At 39.4% G+C, this 21,755-nt stretch overlaps 1 protein-coding gene across 1 annotated transcript in view; it reads right to left on the reverse strand.

Moving 5' to 3' along the window:
* LOC119727347 (stromal interaction molecule 1-like) overlaps positions 1 to 21,755 on the reverse strand; it is a 174,421-nt gene that overhangs the window by 85,854 nt on the left and 66,812 nt on the right. Inside the window, exons 7-8 of the mRNA XM_038199200.1 lie at positions 18,321 to 18,495; positions 9,073 to 9,277 (exon numbers count right to left, since the gene is read on the reverse strand). Of these exons, the coding sequence (XP_038055128.1) occupies positions 9,073 to 9,277; positions 18,321 to 18,495 (380 nt within the window). The remainder of the gene's footprint in view (positions 1 to 9,072; positions 9,278 to 18,320; positions 18,496 to 21,755) is intronic.

Raw genomic sequence — 21,755 nt, forward strand, 5'->3', positions numbered from 1 at the left:
GCAATCAACACCAGTTTTATACAGCCTGAAATTAAAGGTGAGAGTCACTCACAACCTGAAAAGAAAACATCTTCAAGTTATAATTGCTTCTAGGAGAGGCGAAAAACCCAATAAAAAACATTTTGGGGAAAAAAATTAGGAAAACTCCTCTCTGGCCCCTAAATAGGCGACCAAGTTTCTGATGGACTCTAGAAACAATCAAATAGCATCATGATAAGCGTGAAATATATGGGCCACATCACCTTTCGCTTGCTCCCGTGGCCTTATAAACAGTGGGAACTATGCCACTCAAATCTTGTCATAAATAATAACAAGCACACTAAAAAGCCATAAAAACTATCAACAGCGAGTGCAATTTACAATATGCCATGTTTGCAGTAATACCAGGCGATCATTAAATTAAACAGAACCATTTTGGCTGTTGAGTTATTAACAGTGTTCATGTTGAAGAGCTGATCAACGTTTCTCAGTGATGCTGCAGCATACATACATCCAATATAGTGCAGACCTGGCCAATACCTGCCTGCCTGCCTTCATGCTTCCACAGTACTGAGTTCCTGTCTTCAGAGAACCAACTTCTGATGCGTTTGATCCATTTAACCTTTGCATCCTGTGATCCTGCAAACAGAGAAAAATACTCAAAGCAGCAGCTGTCCATTTGTGATGTATGGATTATTTAAATGTTATTGTTGTTGTTGTTTTTTGTGTGAATTGATTGTTTCATTATCTTGTCATTGTGATTCCATTTTCCTTTTTTTTTTTTAATATATTGATTCATTGTCATCTTATGGCGTCATGTTCTAGTCTGAAAACAACTTCTCAAGGGAACTCAACAAACCATGAGCAAATGTTTGTAATCACAAACAGGCGGTACAGAATTCAAACAAAGTAAAAACACATTTATGAACTATGGTGTAAGGTCACCTTTCAATTAATCCTCAAATGTGATTGAATAATACTAAAGGCAAAATGACAGGAGACTCTCCTAAGACAATGTGGTGCAGTGCCCACTAATAGACCAGACCTATTTAGCATGTTGCCGCAATCATTCTAGCCTGAAGATATCTACAGTTTGACAAGAATAGAGCTCCGCGGCCTGTCATAAGGTGACACTGAGACAATTCGGAAATAAATGCAATGTACAAGAAACAGCCCCACGAAGTAGCCATAGTAACTGGCCACGAACATGATCTGAACACAGTGCTCTGAATTACAGTATGGGAGGCTCTCAAACAGTGTTGATAATAGTTAATATGTGCAACACTAGTAAGTAGTATTTAATGTACATGTACACGAGTGCATTTTACCAGTACCAATGTTTCGTGAACAAGTGTTTACCAAAAAAGTCACAACATTCATGTGTTCAACCTAAATGGGACAAACAAAAACACCCGGCGCCAAGAAAATTACATGGACACTGCATACGTCCTAGAACAGCCCAATTGGGCCACAGAACATGCTCTGAATGAAATTATGTAAATCGGAAAGTACATTATTGAAAAGTAGGATATAAACATCCACACACTATTCTTGTTGAAAACTGTGCATTTTGTGTTATTCCTGTATTATGCGTGCGAGAACAACTTTCGGGGTCCACTTGCGACCCCCACAAAACCATGCTTTTTGGGTACTACCGTTAGTTGTGATGTCACCCGTAATAGGCTCGCCTTTTGCGGACGTGTAAGAAACCACGCCTTTTGCATTGGTGACTGTCACCGTTGTTCACGAGCATGGTTGCGTGCGTAGTAATACTAGACGCGCACACAACGACGTGCATAGATTGCTAACTGACTCAAAAACAAGAAAAAACGCATTCGTACTCCGTTGTGTCCGATGTATTTAAACGGTTTTTTTTTTTTTTTTTTTTAACGGTAGGGCATTAGGATGGTTTCCCTTCACCCAGATGTTTGAAATAGGATAAGTAAACAATCCAAACAAAATATTTTTGAGGATTTAAGGACGAAGTGCCCGTTTATAGCGCCCTTAAACATGTTTCTTACAGAATAACATTGTCCTACACATGATGCTGAAGGTTTGCTGCAAAAACGAACATTCCCAATGTGTATTGGTTTTCCCCCCTTTTTAAAAATTTTTTTTTTAATATTACTCCAGAAGTTATTGTCATTTTTATGCCTTCATGATAAACGTGCGCTTAAGTGGCACGTTAAATTATAATGTCCGTTTGCCATGAACAAATTGGGCTTTACGTACCCACTGCGAGCGCATTTGGAACTTCTTTTGTTACATTGCACTTACACACTAATGTCCATTTGCCAGGAAAAATAATGAATAAACTCTACAGTAGTCTAGCTGTTCCATACTGTTGATTACCTACGGCAGCATGACGTAGCCCCTCAAGCATGCCGAGTCAAAATGTGTATCAACTGAAAGATGTTCCCATGCTTGATTACTACAGGCCTATCCACAGAATATATCCACATGCCTACGTTACTGTGCATGAATACAGAACCTGTTCTAGCTAAAGCTTAAGCAGAGGGCCTAAACACTGTGAGTTAATTACTGCACAGTATTTATTCTCAAGTTGTTGCCTAACATTATGCCAAGCCTCTAGCCAAATCATTTGAACAGGATCCAAACTACACTCTATAGACTTTATAACCAAGTGGTACTGAACAGGCTTTCCCCAAACACTGGCTAGGCCTACATGTATTATTGGAATTATCTCACCTTGAATTCCACCCTTGAAGATTGGCCTTGTTGCGCAGGCCTGACATGCTGAAGCAACATTAACTTGTCCCATGTACGATGAAGGCTGATGACTGGGATCGGCCCACATTTTCTAAGCATCGTGTGTATTTCTAAGACTTGCACAAAAGTTGCAGTCTATGGGTTCATTACTGGCATTGAAGCAGGGGCAATTGACAGACAGTGAAGTGCCCACAAACTGCCTGAAGAACAGCAGGAGAACTTGCAGTTGATGACTTTGGCCATGTCCTTGGGCTAGAGAACGCCTAACTCAGTAACTGTCAAATAGTTTCATTGGATTTGAAGAAATCTGAGACACCAACATCAATCCAAGGTCAAAGTTCCAAGATTATCAATCCACTCAATTGATGATTGCCAATTAATTCCACTGGACTTGGGAATTGGAGACATCCAAGGTTATAATTCCACAAATCCTGAAACTGAACCACTAAGAACACTCCTGCTGTTTCACAAACAAATTGATCCAACTTGCTCAAAGTGCTGTGACAGAATGACCCACACAGTATATGCAGTACATGTGCATGCATTGTTTCACTGTTGCATATCATTAGTGCTTCAATGTATCTGCTGATTGGTCAACACTCTTGGCTGTGATTGGTCAAAACTCTTGGCTGTGATTGGTCCAATCTATGAATAATTAGTGCTAGGATCCTGCTCAGGATCCCAACTTTTGCAATAGCCCAATTTTTTAAGTGTTTAATTGCCACAGAGGGGGGCTAATTGAATGTAAAAACAGAGCAAATATGCCAACAATTATGAAAGCTGTTGGAGACAGCAAAAATCACTACACAGGACAGTGTAACTTGAAGAATAACTAACTTTTAACCATGAGAAATAGCAGACCTGTGTTTGCCAAGTATAAAGGATTTTGTCAAAATACATGCATTGTGACAAAATCTCTTATTATACACGTATTCAATAAAAAAAAATTATCTGCATGTGTTTAAAATTCGTTTTTACCACTCCTAAAGGGTTTGTAGAACACACAGGGAACGGAAGTCACTGTATGTGTTTGAAATCATCCAACAAATCAGTAAGAAAAATTTTAATTGTACAAAGACACACGATCCAAGAATTCTTTGCCCTTGCCTCCAAGCTCTTTATTTCTCCCTGTCGGACGCCTTAATTGTACATCCAATTATTTTGTCCATAATCATTATCAACTTACATGTACATCCTAAATTATGATCATGTCCATCCAATCAATTTGTTCATAATCATTAGCAACTTACATCCTAAATCATGATCACAAATTAGATAGCATATCTCTCATTATAATGCTTGTCAAGCAAGTAGCTTGTTCTAAACACATATATATATAACTGGTCTCGAACTCAAAAGGAGTAAACTGCAAACTTGTAAATTCAAGCAACAAACAGGTCTTTTCCCCCAACTAGGGGGCTTATTATATATGAACCCATGCAAAACTAGTTCCCCCGAGTATTATCCTGGTTATTCCCGGGACTGAGAGAGGTTGGGTCAGCCGCCCCATTCGGCGGATGGTTACTCCGCCGAGGCCGAGAGCCCCGTGGTCTCGATGCCTCCCCCGGCGTCCCGGGGCACCCCGTGACAAGGCCTGGCGAAGGTAACTGGTCAACTTTCGTGACCACCTGACCAAGCCCTGGCACAGAGGAAAAAACAACCCCGCTATGTGTGCAAGGGTTTACTTAACATAATCCTATTACTCAACTTAAATTATCTGGGTGATTGTAGAAAGAAAAGTACATGTCTACAACTAACCAATGTTCCAATATATAGGACCTCGTCAGGGCAATTATGTTAAGCCCAAGCCAACCAGCCAATTTTTCTCCTTTTTGGTCCTAGTTTGGAAGGGTATCGATATATCAAGCCCAAACCAAACAACCAATATTCAACTGAGTAGGACCCATTCGGGGAGATGATGTGTCAAGCCCAAGCCAACCAATAAAAATTCTTCCCTATTGGTCCTAGGATAGAATGTAGTTATGTATCAAGCCCAAACCAACCAACCAATATTCAGCCAACTATACGGACCACATTCGGGGAAATGATGTGTCAAGCCCAAACCAACCAACCAATATCATTCCCTCTTGGTCCTAAGATAGAATGTAGTTATGTATCAAGCCCAAACCAACCAACCAATATTCAGCCAACTAAGGACCGCATTCGGGGAAATGATGTGTCAAGCCCAAACCAACCAACCTGTATTCTTCCCTCTTGGTCCTAATATAGCATGTAGTTGACTATCAAGCCCAAACCAACCAACCAATATTCAACCAACTACAGCCCCATTCGGGGAAATGATGTGTCAAGCCCCAAACCAACCAACCATTATTCTTTCCGTTTGGTCCTAGTGTGGAAATGCATTCATGTACGTGTATCAAGCCCAAACCAACCAACCAATGTTCCACTAACTGGGACCCATTCGGAAAATGTGTCAAGCCCAAACCAACCAACCATTATTTATACCAAGTAAAATTACGTGTCAAGCCCAAACCAACTGATATCCAATAACCTTCACGTGCGCTTGGCTATTGTAAGTTAACTACTTGTATTCCCGTCAACCTCCAACCTTGGGGAGGGCGGGTTGGGTGAGCGTACGAACAGGGAGAAACTTCTTGGAACAAGTGGCCGATTGTTTACTAGCGGTTGTTCACCCGCTTGTCACGTGACAATTGTGGGCTAGCCAGCGCACGTTCCCACGCTGAGCGCTGGAGATCACAAAGGGTGCGCATTCCCAAATTGCTACATTTCCAGACAGGCGCCTTTCCCATTGTATACAATTCCAGACGTACTCACATTGATACAATTTTGGTTCGGTTGTTTTGGTTTTATCGTGGCTTGTACAAATAGGTTTATGCCTTTACTTGCACAAACATCTTTTGTGGAAAGAGGGCCAGGTTTTGATTTATGAACGGACTAAACAACAAGATTGCCGCGACAAGTGACATTGCTTATCGGCATTACCGTGAGCTCGCATGTATTCTAGGAAATTACGGTACCATCCACGAAGTGTTTGTAACAAATCTGTGATGCAGGAGAACATTTATATCAGCATCATACTGGGAAGTGTATGATAACATTCCGCAAACGTTCGACATCTTTAAGGGAGTACCGGTAACAATAATGGTGGCCACGAACATGAACGCACGCGAAGCATTTGCGAATGGCAAATCAAATCTCGCATAATCTCTTGCATTACACAGTGTTTCTCGCACAATCTCACGAAGCACGTCCCGGCTACAGCGACCCCCCTAAGTTTTTGGCACAGCGTTCGCGATGAGATATTCGCGCTAAATCGATTGCGAAAAGTGCCCGTATTTTTTAGCGGTACGGTAGTTGCAGATGTGAACGTACATACAGAGCTGCATCGATATATGAAAACACTTGGGCCCATACGTGCTAGTGCAGCAGTGACTGGTTCCCGTCGTGCCGTGCACTAAGGGCCAAAGAAGGCATGATGGAAATGCGGTAACCAGTGAATGCAATAGTCGCACACGGTGCATGCACACTGCAGTACAGTGTTTTGCATGCAGGCCGGACGGAATAGACATCGTAAAAATGCCAAGAAAACATCGATGGTGAAAGACGATCTTTGCAAGCTTATATTCACAGAACTTGGTCTTTCCTGTCTGTGCTTGTATTTCCCGTGTTCATGAATTTATTTTGAGGAAGTACTACTGGTATATGAAGTGAAACGATGCAGCGTGTTTCACCAAAATCTCATACTGTAAAACGAAGCTCATTGCCGGCCCATTGCCAGTCCACAACACACAGTGCATCATCGCACGCTTGTACCAAGTGAAGTTCAGACATTGTTAGCCAGTTTCTCGTCGTGTCTTGCATTTTGCATATGGTATAATTGACCTGCATTTTCCATTATTTTTAAGATTATTGACGGCAAATATTTTCGATAACACTTAAGGCAAGTTTTTGTCATATTTGAGGCCCTTTATATATAGCTTTCGTAGTGCAATGGAAATAATTCAGGCTGCAAATTTTCATATAATTTTAACGAATCTGAAAACAAATATTCAGTTGCTGTTAATATCATGTTTGTCTGCCGTTTATTAACTCCATTTTCCAAGTATAATTAAGTGATGAACCAACTGACAACTGTATTAAAAAATGAAAGCGTAAGCAGAAGTCAAACCTTTTATTAATCTCCATTTAGTTACTTTTTTTATATAAATTTTACCTTGTCTTACAATTACAAAAACAAAAGAAGTTACGCCAACTGAGCATATTATTATGCAAAAACTAATAAAAATGCAGCCCTTGAATAAATCCTGATATTCAAAACAAAACAAAAACAATGTTTACTGTCGTTTCACCGCTGTTTATCCATGGATTTTAAAATCCATTTGCTCTCCTCAAGGATTTGAGGAGAGCGATTTATAGCTCGGCTCCTGGATTTTCTTCAAATGAAGGACTCCTCTGCCCGCTAGCAAGAGAATTAGACTAATTTTCCAGGGGAACTAGCCAAGTGCACACACGAAATGGGTGACTCGTAAATAGCATTTTGTTGTATTCCTGTCACATACATCTAGTGCAAAATGTTGTTTTTTCTTATTTATGACACAGGTCTTATAAAATAGTTCAGGTCCAGTAAGATTCTTCAGTTACTAGACCTGCTGTCTAGTCATGGGCGTCGCGAGGGGGGGCAAGGGGGGGCACTTGCCCCCCCCCCCCCCGGAAAAGCAAAAACAAACAAACAAAACAACAACAAAAAGGAAGAAAGATAAAAGAAAAGAAAGAGGCGCGAAGACAAAGTGGTGTCAATTTAATGAGTTCGGGGGGGGGCGCAAAATGTCCCTGCCTCCCTCTAAAACTGATAAATCGAGAATGTGTTGAGAAATACAAGCATTTTTTGGCCAAAATTTTTTTTGCAACCCTCTAGAAAAAATCCTGGCGACGCCCATGTGGCTAGTACTTATTTTTCATGAAATTTGAGCCCTGATCCGATACCCGGTAGGTACAATGCCAATGCACATAGGTTATGGCTATGAAATGCCATAAAAAAAGCTGAGTACTAAGCCCTCTTCACACGACAACGAAAAAACTCACAATGTTTGAGACTCATTTTACGAGCGCAGATTGTTTATCTTATCATTACACGCTCCACTTCATTCGCAAGGCTTCACATGAAAACGAACACAACGCCGAGATCGATCTTTGAGAGGACATTGTGCAATTCGCTGATTGCCACTACACTATGGGACTTGCAATGATAAATGGTACTAGTACCAGTGCAGTAGCGCGAATTTTTATCCTTGCAGTTGCAAATATTAAACCGACTGTAGAAACACAGAAAAATTGGGGATGAAGTGGCCCACAAAGAGCAATGCCAAGGAGATTTCGACAGAAAAGAAGACGAAATGCATGGCAATACCTTCTCCAGGAAGGAAGCCTATTATTCTCGCTGAATTTTCAGCTGTCTCTTTTGTTTGCGGTGATGTAATGAGCTTAAGAAATGTATCAGAACAGCATGCACTGTCACATACTGGCGATTGTGTAGTGTAGGGCCCCTGTTTTGTTTCGATCAAATTAGAATCAAAAATGTTTTTTATTCCTAAAAAATGACGCTGCCAACCTAAAGCAGATATCTTTGAATGTAATTACACTTTTTTTGGTAATTTTTGAATGAACAGTTTCTTGGAATAGAAATTAAGATTTTCCTATGTGGTTTATGGGCCGGTTGGTGCCGTGTAGCAGAACCTGCGTGCTCAGGTACATCGCGCAGTAATTCCCATCTTTATTTTCGTGGTGCATTTTGTCCTTGTCATCGTCAATTCCCCTCCAAATGGCCCTAAAAAATTCAAAACCCTGCGCTTTATCTATGACATACATGCATGTTCTTAATGTCGCCAACTAGTTTGGTTGGTCAAATAATTCAAAAGTGGATTTTGGAAGCGGGCCCGTACATACATGATCGCCTGCATACTGAACTTTGCCATCCTTATTTGCACACGTATACAGCATGCATGCACGTGTGTGCAGAGGTACGTCACCACGCATGCGCACTGGACAGCCTTTCGCAAGGGACATTGTTCAATTGACAAGGGTTTGGTTGCACATGAAGGATTAGCATGCATTCCGTGCGAAAACTTCCGCTAGTGGAAGATTTGTCGCAGGTCGGGACCTCCACCAAAATATCTCAATATTTGAGAGGAATTCACAAGGAAAGCTGGTCACTCTCAAGCATTGATTTTCCTTCACACGATGGCCATTTTGTAATATTTCTCAATCATTGCAAAAATCTCTCCATCATTGCAAGTTTTTTGGCATCGTGTGAAGAGGGCTATAAACTTCCCACGCTGAAGAGGCTACAGTGGGTGAAGATACTTGCCTCAGTCAACTGATTACCTGTGTTAATTCCTCTTCAGCTAGTCTTAGTTTCTCTTCCAGCTCAACTTGCGTGTTGCAGCCTCCATCCTTCACGTCTGCTTTCCTTGCTTCTCTCAACCTCTCTGCCTCCTGCATGGCCCTTGATATCTGATCAGTCAGCTTAGCTTCTATGGTCTGCTTCTCCCTGATTGCAGTTTGATGCTCTTCCTGGGCTTTGTCTAATCTGTGATTGGAAAAAAGGGGAGATTTTTCATTTTCCTTTTTTTGTGGTCACATCTTATGTATATTATTCACTCCACGTGAATAATAATTACATGTAGTCCAGTTCTTATGGTCCTTGGGACAAAAGGCCGAAACGCTTTAGTTTTCAAGATAGGCGATCTGGTCCACCGAATTTTATAAAACTTCCCAGACATGTAGACTATGATGTACCATATCTAAAAAACTTTGTTCCCCGATCCACAGTTTGTTTGGGAATGAGAAAATCTGTAAAATCTCTGAAAATTCTGCATGAGAAAAAACATTAGAAACAGCGCCCTCTATTGACACAGTCAAAAACCTTTTCATACGCAATGATTCACTTGTACCCCCCCCCCCCGCTCTGCAAACAGGACGAAACGCAAGGAGTGTTTGCCAGATAATACTTCTTTCAAGCTTCATATTACAAGCATATTCTATATTTTTGTCATTATTTCTCATCAGGATGTCAAAACCTTTTCATTACAGTTTGTCCAACTTGAAAAAATCAAGTTTTAAGATCAAATGTTATTAACTTCATTAAAATATAATGAAACCGTACTCCAGATGAGAATCTCATGGTTCATCACATCTTTCAGTTCGTCTTAAAGAAAAGTTGTCATAAGTGAACTTTTTTTTTAAACAGACTCCCCCTCCCCCCTTCAATAGCAGTGACGCAGAATTTGAATAAGGGATTGTATCAGATAAGTTGAAGCGTTCTCATACCTACATGTACTTTAGGTTGATTATATTTTTGATTACACTTTTATTAAAAAAAAAAAAAAGACTCACAAAATAAAGACGGCAATAACTGCAAATACTGTTTTGGTAAGTTTTCTATATTCCAGGCGCAATGTGTTCTAAATAATCACCAAAAGAAATAACAATTTATTTAATGTAATATAGTTTTATTTCATTTATTTATTTATGAAGTTACTCGTTTATTTTCAAGTGACAAAACGAGCTAAGCACCTGTATACATCACAGGCCGATTACATAATTGTTGTAACATGCATCGAAAGTCTCATCAAATTGAAGGACTTTCTGTTTGCAAACTTTTGTAAGAAGAGAAAAATAATTTATATTCCCCTATTTGGAAGTTTTGAGTGTCAGCATTACAACTGCAATTTGTTTCAGCTGAAACCGTCTAACCATTTTCATTATTCTGAATATTGTTTTAAGAACTGATTCAAGTTTTGTTGTTGCTCCATCCATTCCGTGAAAACCACCAATAACCCTCAATGGCCCACCTGCTTCCTTTTTGAGGCTGCATCAAATTTGTATTACTTTCTTTTTTTATTTCGGGCAAAACATGTTTCAGAAGTTCAGATGCTCCACCAGATGGTACGCGTGTACTTCGATTATTATTGAAAACATGTTACCTTAAAATAAGAGATAAAATGTAACAAAAATATTTTGGCATCCCGGAGAGAAAGAACAAAAAAATCTAGAATATAATATGAAAGAAGTATCATCTGGCAACTGGCAAGCACTCATTGGCCGAGTTCGGGCGGGTCTTTTTCTTGACACGGGTATATCATGTTTGCAAACCCTGATGGGTTGGTGGTGTGAGATCCTGTTCGGAGTGCAGTCTTCGTGGGTCGTGTTCCCGCTGTTCGCGCGTGAGAACAATGAAAATACTCGCGTCAAAAACAGACCGCCGGAACTCGCCCCCGGACGGCCATTGCGTGAGAAAAGGTTTCTGATCAAGTGCTGTGATTATTTGGTGTTTGCAGTCTGATCCTTTATCTTTCCAGTCACAGTCCTTAAAATAAAGGGGTAACTGTGACATGTGTTATAGGAGTAAACAACTTGCAGTCAATAGGAAGTCTCGCCCATTGGTCAGCACGGCTGTGAGATAACAAAAGTGCCAGTTAAATAACAGGTGTTTGTTTTGAAGGTGAAAGTTACAAATATTCGGTGCAGCATGAGGGATTTGCTACGTAGTGAAATATCACATGAATGGGTCGGTAATTTGTAGCGTGCGTAGGGAGTGAGCGGCTTGCAGTTCGTGCGACGCTCCCCCATGCAAAGCCTCACTTGTTGGGTACAGCGTTGGTGACTTTCAGTCTATGTAAAACCTCATGCCAGCAGTTGTATAGTATGAGCATATAGTGAGTAACTTGCAGCCTGTGCAAAGCCTCACTGGCTCAGTACCGCGTGAGCTACTTGCAGCCTGTGCAGAGTCTCATGTTAAATAATGGTCCTATAAACGTAGAACGCAAGTAGCTTGCAACCAGTGCCAAGCCTCGCTAGTTGGGTACGGTGTGAGTTACTTGCAACCTGAAGCCTAAGGGACACAGCCTTGTAAATGCCGTGTATGGAAGTGAGCGACCAGCAACCTGTGCTGTGCGAAGGCCTCGCTCCCAAATTTACCAATAACGACCAAGAAATATCACGAACCAACCAAATGTTACAAAAACTCACTCAAATTGTAGAGACAACAAACAGAAGACAAAATAGGAGAATAGAAACCATGAACTTTGCTAGAATGAATGGCTGGAGAAAGTATAAACTAGACATGTGTTTGTGGACAAACACAGAGCTGTTTCTACCGTTTTAGCAACCACTGCCATGTAGGAGTTTCATCCAATTCGAATGCACATGTACATGTGTATTCTTCTAAAAATATGGGGCTGTGTAGAAGTGAATTTGGTGTTATAAATTAGCAAAATGTACATGACGTCAAATCACGACATAACTTGTTTAGAAACAATACAAGCTAAAGGTCTCGGTCTGTGCCTACTCCTTGATGTATTTTATGTAATTTTTTGTAATAAGAAGAAAATATTAAAAATTTTAAATTAATAAAAAATAAGATGATCACGTCATGACAACGCCACTTCAGATTTTGAACACTTTTATCAATATCTACCTACCCAGCAAGTTTCATAACGATTGGACATACCCTTATATGTGTTAAAAAAAATACGTATTTTTATGACGTCATGATGACACGTCACACATTTTTCGAAATTTTTGTTAAATTTTTGTTTGTGAAACCTATTACAAAAAGAATTTATCATGTTCCGTAGATGAAATATGACTAAAAGGTCAAAAAATTCAATAATTCGTATAAAATCACACGATGACATCACATGATGACGTCACTGCAATTTTTGTCATTAACACGTTCTGGAATACATGCAGATTGAGTTTGAACCAATTCGGACTTCCGGTTCTGTAAATATAGGGCCTTAAAATGATTGTTCTCAACCTGTTGAACAGTTTGCATTAATATAAATACATGTATGATGAACTTGTCGAACTTTTAAACAGTTTTTAACCTGAATAAATTGGCTATTAAAAGTCAATCAATCAGACGACAAGGATTTTTTTCAGGTGTTATATAAAACAAATAATGAATGTTTCACGTTTGTGCAGCATGCCTCTAAATCTATTAGAGTTAAGCAGTTTGTTACCAAACTTAATCAACAGATCCTCCCTCCTAGATTTAAGGGTAGGCAACCAAGCACGCTGAGTACTGCGGTGTAGGAGTCATAGCCATGGCCTAGAATGATACGCACTGCACGTTTCTGTATGCTTTCAATGGCATCACTTTGGCGGACACTTATAGAACTGTGCCAAACCTGACTTGCATACTCTAAAATGGGCCTTATGTAGCCAGTGTACACAGCAACCATGTGAGAGGTGGGTATATTAGCCTTCTTAAAAATACCCAAAGTGAACAACCTACGGGATGCCCGAGAGACAATATCTGTGGTATGGATGTCCCATTTCAGGTCGTTTTGTACAGTAACACCAAGTAACTTCATAGAGGTCACAGAATTCAATGCTGTGGCATCAAGTTTAAATAAGGACCGAGGAGTGTCACGCTTCAAAAAACTTACTGTCATGGTCTGACATTTAGATGGCTTTGGAAGTACATTGTTGTCAAACACCAACTTGACAAGTCATCAAGATAGCTTTGCATGTGAGATGGTGGGCCATGCTTCACTACTTCACCTATAGTTAAATCATCAGCATATTTCCAATGTCTGCAGTTTTCAGCTGATGCGTCATTAACCAAAATCAGAAACAGAATTGGACCCAATTTGGTGCCTTGGGGAACCCCACAAGAAATACCCTGAGTCTTTGACAAGTGGCTGCAGAGCTTAGTATTATGGGTACGCTCAGTGAGGAAACTGCAGACAGTGGGAATGATAGAATGTCTAACTCCAAGTTCAATGAGCTTTCGAATGACAATGTTATGGTTCACCCGATCAAAAGCCTTCGTAAAATCTATGGCACAAAGGTTAGCAAAATGACCAGGCTTATCAAGTCCCTCATGCACAAAGTTAAGCATATCCACGAGATAGTGCACGGTGGAGCTGCCTTTGACGTTGCCATACTGATTGACATCCAGCTTTGAAGAAATGTCTTCGCGGATCCTCTTTGCAGGAAAGGTTTTAAACACTCTTGCGGAAATCGGTGTGAGGGAGATTGTCCGAAGCTGGTCAAGGCTCGATATTCCTCTCCTTAGGAATGGGCACAATAGTTGCTGTCTTCCAAATGGAGGGAAATTTTCCTTCAAGTAGGCAGGCGTTGTACAAGTCGGTGAGAGGGTCAGCCAATTCATGAGAAAACTCACTGATCAGTCGTACTGGCAAATCGGAGGGGTGGCCAGCTTTGGTTGGCTTCAGACCCTTGAGGGTCTTAAGCACTTGGCCCCTGTATATAAGAGGGGGTGGTGACTTGGCTGGTAGATATGAAGGTAACCCTTGGAGATCAAGGGCAGGCAACTGATTGCATATATCAGCGAAGTGGCCATTGATGGTTTCAGAAGTAGTTTCTGGGTCGACGTCAGCACCAGGGATCATGGTACGTTTGGATTTAATCTGGCAAAGTTTTTGAATTTGTCTGTGCCATTTGCCAGGCTGGCTACACTTCAGATGTTGGACAGTGTGCTTGTGTAACTCACACTTGGCAATCCTAATTTCCCACCGTATCTTGCTACGAAGTGAACTCCATTTGTCCATGTTAACACTTCTGAAGGCGTGTTGTCGTTCCAAGCGATGTGTCATCCAAGGTTTGTCATTGTTCTGCAGTGCAGAGGTTACCAGGGGAAAATGGAAATTGTAGGCATCTGTAACTGTAGTCAAGAAGTTTCCCACTGAGTCAGTACATGAGTCAGTGAGTGCACTGCTCCAGTCGTAGTCGACTATCCACTGCCCAAACGAACGCACCGAAGAATCTCTGTAGGGTCGAAAGCTTGTTGCGCCCTTTTTTTGTTGAGGGAGTTCACAGACCGCCGAGAGGAGGACACAGCAATGATCACTAGCTCCCAGAGGTGGTGAAAATATTGTCCAGGGTAGCATTACCACCAATAGGGAATGAAATCAGTTGTGTCATACTCAAGTTAGCCTCGATAGGGTCACATTTCAAGCCATTGAAGTCACCGAAGAGGGTGATTATTGCTGACATGTCTGACGCACGAATGTGATCTACAGTGTTGCATACATGTATGTGATCCAGAATCTCACATTCATATGTTGAATTAGGTGGATAGTAGATGACACCTATGTACAAACTTGCCACCGAGCATCTAGCCTTTTTTACGTCGAGTTTCAGCCACATACATTCAAACTCGCAGACATGGTCGGACAATGTATGCACAGATAGATGATCCTTGGCAAAAATAGCAACACCACCTCCTCGCTTGTGCGGACGAGATTTACTGATGGTAGTAAATGTAGGAATGTTAGCTACCTGGATAGTTGCATCGGTGAACCATTTCTCTGTTGCAATTGCAATGTCCACCTTGTTGGAGTGCAGAACCAGTTCAAGTTCCTCCATCTTGTTGTTGAATGATTGTGCATTAGTAAGGAGCATGCGAAGCAACAAGGGTTGCTCTAGAGTTAGAGTCTTTTGTGGGTTTGGTGAGGCTCGAAGCTTAACCAGGTTATGCTCTGAACGGGTGGAGTTGGCATGCAGGACATATTCCCTGCTTGCAGAGCAAACAAGTGGGATCTGTCAACGTATGTGGCAGCCCCCACGGCGGCCACGCCTTGGCTTAAGGAGCCCAAGGTTTTGAAGAATCTCAAGAGAATGACTAGGCAATCTCCTCAGGGTAGATGAGGTGGGTTTAAGGCGAAGTATGGATGTTCTGTCATAATGAAGTCTTCCAACAGAGCCGTTACTACAAACTGTTTCCCCGATAAAAATGCACAGTTATATCATAGAACGCAAGTGTCGGAAATACCACCTTTATCTTCAGTAGTAAAAGAGGCTTGTTATCGAGAGCAAGATGTGGCAGTTTTACCTCATTTTACCTCGTTTTTGAAGATCAATTTGCTGCTCCAGAATATGTAGGGCTGTTAGCTCATCCAGCAAAACAGTTACAGGAAAGATAAAACAGCAAGAACAGCGACCAAAAAAAAATAAAATAATGAAATTCAGACGAGTATAGTTTTGCAGACATGGCAGCAGCTGAACAGCGCCGATCTTCTTCAGGCCTTGACATTTCGTGAAGTAACACTTGATTCAACAACACTTGCAGACGATTCATTTCTTCTTTGTCTATTAAGCCAACAGACTTAAAAAGAACATAGAAAAAATGGTGGTTAAAGTGTGTACAAGTGTATATACAAAACTACAAACACAGATGACTGCAGTTACCGCACATATACTGGGACACAGGCGGCAGTCCTTTTAAAGTGTTGGCTAAACGTTTAAACGCTACCGAAAAATTTTCCAAAATGTTTATTAAATTAAACGTAGATTCACATCCTTAGTACCAAGTTTGAAGCCAATCGGATGAATCAAAATGTTAAATTTTGTAAGCAGAATAAAATTGTAAATATTAAAGAAAAAATAATATTAAAAAATCTACCGATGATGTCATTGTGACGTCATTCCAGACTTTGTGCACTAGTACTATTATCTACCCACCCACTAAGTTTCATGACAATCGGACATTCCCTTATGTGCTTTACAAAATCGCATTTTTGATGATGTCATCATGACGTCACACATTTTTCCAAATTTTGTGCATATACCTATTGCTTAACAAACCTAATACAAAAAGAATTTTGAATCTAGCCTATTGTGTCAGTGAGATATGGTAAAACTCTTTCAAAACTTCAAAAATATTTATAAAATCACAAGATGATGTCATGATGACGTTACCTCAATTTTTATCTATAACACGTCCCGGTCTACCTACGTACAAAGTTTCAACCCAATCAGACTTACCGTTCTGTAGATATTGGGCTTTGAAATATCAACTTTTAAAATGACGTCACGTGAGCCATGATGACGTCATCATGACATCACTTGTTCATACACTACTATGTTGTTGTGTAAGTGTTGTTGAGTCTTGTAGTTTACGCAGTCGGCTGTCGCGGTGATAGAAGGTGAACTGGAAGCCGATGAAGTTCATGAAGGATAAGGGTGCAATGCATAAAGCACTTGCCTGTAAGTGCTGTGGCCCAGTTTGATTTCCAGCTGGGATTTCATGAATTTTTTCCTGTGTCGCAAGGATTTCTCTCTGGCTTCTCTGGTTTTCCACTTTTTGTAAAAATCATCCCTTTGATCTGGCTGTGCTCTGTGGTAAGTCATGGGGTCATATGGTGGCAGACTAAGGCACCCTTAGTTACAATGTACATGTCTTTGGTTCGACCATGTTGTCGTTGCGTCCTTCGCAATTCAGCTTCTGCTGCCAGTGTGAAGGACGATTAACCCAAAATGTATAGATATATTTGTCTTTTATTGATATATATATATATCTTTTATTAAGGTGTTCCTTTATTTTTGCATCAGTACAGATTGGAAATTAAGACAGACATTGTTACTTATTTGCCCTTAAATTATGGATACACGATAATTAGAAAGAGACTGTCAATTACCCCTAAAGTTTATATGCACTGCATCATCCTGCAAGTGAAAGCGACAGTCGATCGACCATCTGCAGCTCTCCAAAAAGTAACTGATGTAACTTTTGTTGAAAAGCATACTTGGTTTAAAGATAATAATGGGCCTAAACTCCCTGTGAAATTATTCTTTTTGGTAAGCTATCATTTTGAAGAAAACAGTGGTTGCTGGAAATTTCTTGTAAAATAGGTTCGTTTTTAATTCAGCAAAGTAGTTTGGCACTCTTTTTAGATTTTCAGCACTTTTGTTGCTTCAAACTTACATAATACACATATTAAAAATGACGGATGGACTGTACCTTTAAGTACTTATGTGGCAAATGTTATACATGCATGACCAAACATGTGAATCTCATGACAGAGGGGAATATACAGCTTGACCCCCCAGACAAACGCAATCCCAAAACACTTGCCCTTAAAAATAAAAAAGGGATCAGTTAAGTTTTTCATGTTTTCGGTATCAGATTAAAGCTGAGAGCTTTTTCTTTTAAATACTGAAAAAAAAATCATGAAAACAGCACTTTGGGTTGCTGAGAAAATGCCAATTATGTAAAAGTAGTCATTTTTCATCCTGTACACACACCAATTCCCACAGTTCACAGTAAGGGATTGTCACAGTAAGGGATTGTCACAGTAAGGGATTGTCACTGTACCTAATCGTGCATGTCCTAATCCTTTCAAACAACACGGCACACAATATTGCTATAGTTAACTATACAAATGAATTTGATGGATATACCTTTTATTTTCCACCTGAACAGGTACCGTATCTTGTCCTTCTTTTAGTCCTATTCTAAACACTTTCAGCATCATGAATACGTCAAAATACTAAAGAAATTTAAAGAATGATAATTCCACAGTAGGCTTAAAGTTAAATGTTTCACTGTTTGAAGTAGTTGGTGAAAAATGACTACTTTTATATAAATGACATTTTCTCAGCAACCCAAAGTGCTATTTTCATGATTTTTTTTGCAGTATTTGAATGAAAAAGCTCTTATCTTTACCCTGATACCCAAAACATAAAAAAACACAGATAAGGCAGATGTTTTAGGGTGGCTTTTTGGGGCGGGACGGGGATGGTTTAACATTGTCAAAATATGTGGTATAAAATATCATCTAATTAAATGACTATTCACATCGACAAGAGCAAGGTCTTACTTTTCCTGCATTTCACTGAGTGCATCCTCAGCCTTCTGAAGCCCTTCCATGTCCCCCAGCATCTGCTTGATGTGGGACTGAGAATATCTATGCTGGACGTAGGCGAACCAACACCCACCGACAGCCACCACCAATGAGACTAACAGTGTTGTGTCTTTCAGGTAGCTGTGGGTAGCTGTAACGGTAAAACATGAAACACTGATGGTCAATGTAAACTGTTAGGTGTCTTACATACAATGTAATTCTACCTCAAACTTTGGTGGTGTGAGATTTTGTAGATTCACAAGGGTGCCTGAAGAATGAAGGTTAGGTTCTACTTACAAGCCTTCAGGTCTTTTCTTGTTATAGCAAAACATAAACATCCTTTTTTTCAGGTGGAAGATATGGTTTGACAGCTGTTTATTATTAAAATATGAAAACGGTAAATATAATTTTGGCTTTTTGATTAATGACATGTTTTTCTGTTATAGAGAATGGACGAGGAACTGAACGAATCTTCAGTTCCGAGTCTATTCTCTGACTTAACCTATTTCTTAAAACAACAACAGTTTATGCAAATAAGATCCCTGGTTTACCACACTTGTGAATAAGTGTAGATTCATACAATCTAGTCAACTTTGCCTGGCCCTGCGCTTGCATCGTAACAAGGTCCTATTGTTAACCCTTCGGATGGGTGCACATCTTTTGTTCCATTCATCAATTGCACAGTACATTTGTCCTCATGGTAAGTCACACACACATTCACGATCAGAAGTGTTTAGTGCGAATACACTGTCTTTCCTTACTCCCAAAGCCAAATGGAGATTTCGCACTTGTATGTTACAGCTTGAGGATTATACCGGAAAATTCTTTGATGCTGTTTTTTTACGGGATTGATGTGAGGAGTTCAATCACCAGGCACAAGAAAAAGTTGGGAAGCAACTCATTTGTGCATAGAGCTTTTTGATTTGTGGAACCATATGTCATTGGCCATTCAATGGGAACCACATTTCTTTACCTTGATATCATGATATTTGTGGAGTAGGCTACACATCGGAATATGCCCATCTCACTCACCATCTCACTCACCAATTTTGCTTGGAAAATACGTTACATTGGAATATACTCTGAGACGTTTATGAGTTTCATTTGATTTCGTTAGTTAATCGTCCATTCTATTTATGATTGTCATTTTGATAACAAAAGATGTGCACATATTCTTTAACTGAAGGGTATCCACTGATTTTCTTATAATGCAAATTTGAAGACAAAAAAATAAAAATTGAATTTTTAGCATCAATAAAATTTCAGCATTAACATATAGATAATAATATAAAAATACAAAAATAAGACTTAAGATAAAAATAAAGGGAACTGCAAATAACATAAAAAAGGAATATTTTACACTGCGCTTTAGGTTAAAATTTATAATTTATTAAAAATATCGGCACGGCAAATTAAAAGTCAAACGAGAACATTTTGTGTAAAAATTTAAAAAAATTAAAGTAGTACATGTAGGGTATTTATCAAAATCAGGTACACGTCAAATTCTTTCGAAAATTGTTGAGTACCATTGACATTTCTTTTTCTTTTCATTATAATGGACTGAAACTTAAAAAAAAAAGAAATTGTTAGTGCCGGAATATACATGGAATTGTTCACAACAAAAACTGTGGATTCTTAAAATAATCTACAGTTAGGTGTAGATTCTCAAAATAATCTACAGTAAAGTGTAGATTCGAGAAAATAATCTACACTTTTAACAATAGTGTGACGTCACAGAAATAGGTTAATTGATGTTGAATGTAAACTACATAAAAAAGTTATGGGCAAAAAAACATAAAAAGACCGACAAAATGATGAAAAATATTCAATAAATATTCTAATCAGTAGTGAAAAACATTTCTTTAAGATTAATATGCTGATTTTCATTAACAAGATGTGTGAATTCAATGAATAATTTATAAACAGCTCATACACAGAACAACTAAACAAGTGGTCAACATAAAAAATTGTAGGCTAGCCAAATGTGGAAAAGTCAATCTGGAGAGTAATTTCACGGCATTTTTTGGGTAATGGCTGGCATCCATGCTAAATCAATTTTTTGAATCATAACAAACAAGATGTGGGTGGATGCCACCATTAACTTTGACCCTAAATATACCTAATTTGCATAAATCTTTAATACCTGCCGTGTAATATATTTTCGCCATAATTTGGGTATATCTTTTATTTTTGATTTGTTGAAAAAAAATTTTTGGTGATGCTACTTACACATCCTTACTTGAATAACATTTTCTAATGCATATGAGCAACTGAATGATTATAAGGACATAGTAACAATCCAAAATGGCTCCTATTATACCCAAAAGTTGCGCGCATTTTACTTTGTCGCCAGATATCTTCAAGTAGTCTTGCCAATCCTCAGTATTGATGAGCTTCAAATTCACCAAGATGCTGACTGCCGCAGTGTCCATATTAAAACCTTACGGAAAATCATGTGAACAATGATAACGTTGTGATATTTAGCCCTGCAAACAAAAACGCCAGGGATAACGAGGTGTCAATTGGCCTAATTAGTGAAGGGTTGCCTAACGTGGGAGACTTGAAAAAGTTCAAGGAAAATCCCAAAATTATTGGAAAGAAAATTAATGGGAAAGAAAACATTTAGACATCGACAAAATTATTGTAAACAATTTATTAATTTTTTTTTTGGGGGGGGGAGGGGGGGGGGGGGGTTCTTGAACTTATTCAAGTCTCCCACGTTAGGCGACCTTTCGCCTAATTTAAGCCCAGTTTACAGACAGCCAGCTCATTTTCCCCATTTTGTTTGCTGAGCTAAATATCACAATGCTATCATTGTTCACATGATTGTCCATTAGGTTTTAATAGGGAAACTGTGCCAGTTAGCAACTTGGTGAATTTGAAGCTCATCAATACTGAGGTTTGGCAAGACTACTTGATGATATCTGGAGACAACGTAAAATGCGCGCAATTTTTGGGTCTAATAGCAGCCATCTTGGATCGTGATTGATTTTGTTCTTGTGATTATTAAGAGTCATTCTGTGTAAATACTTCATATGTGTCCACGCTCAAAAAATCGAATTGTTTTATACTCTGTGGGATGAAAGGACTTCGTTGCCATGGTTATGGGCCATTATGTGTTTTGGCCATTTTGGGGCAATTTTGAGGCTGCAAAAGTTCATTTTTTGCCTTATTTTCAAAGGTCATCAAGGCAAACTGCGCAGTAATGTCACAAAAGTACCTTACCCTTACAAGAAAAAAATACAAATACTACTGAAAAATCACTTTTATATTATTTTTAGGCCCTACAATACACGTACATGTACAGCATGTTTTTACAACTAGCAAAATTGCATTTTTTATCCCATATTTCACCCTCCAAAATGCAACTTGCCAGGGCACTCAGAATAATTTCCCTTCAGCTATGGTTAG

This window comes from Patiria miniata, unplaced genomic scaffold, assembly GCF_015706575.1.
Source record: "Patiria miniata isolate m_02_andy unplaced genomic scaffold, ASM1570657v1 HiC_scaffold_20, whole genome shotgun sequence".
Taxonomy (NCBI): domain Eukaryota; kingdom Metazoa; phylum Echinodermata; class Asteroidea; order Valvatida; family Asterinidae; genus Patiria; species Patiria miniata.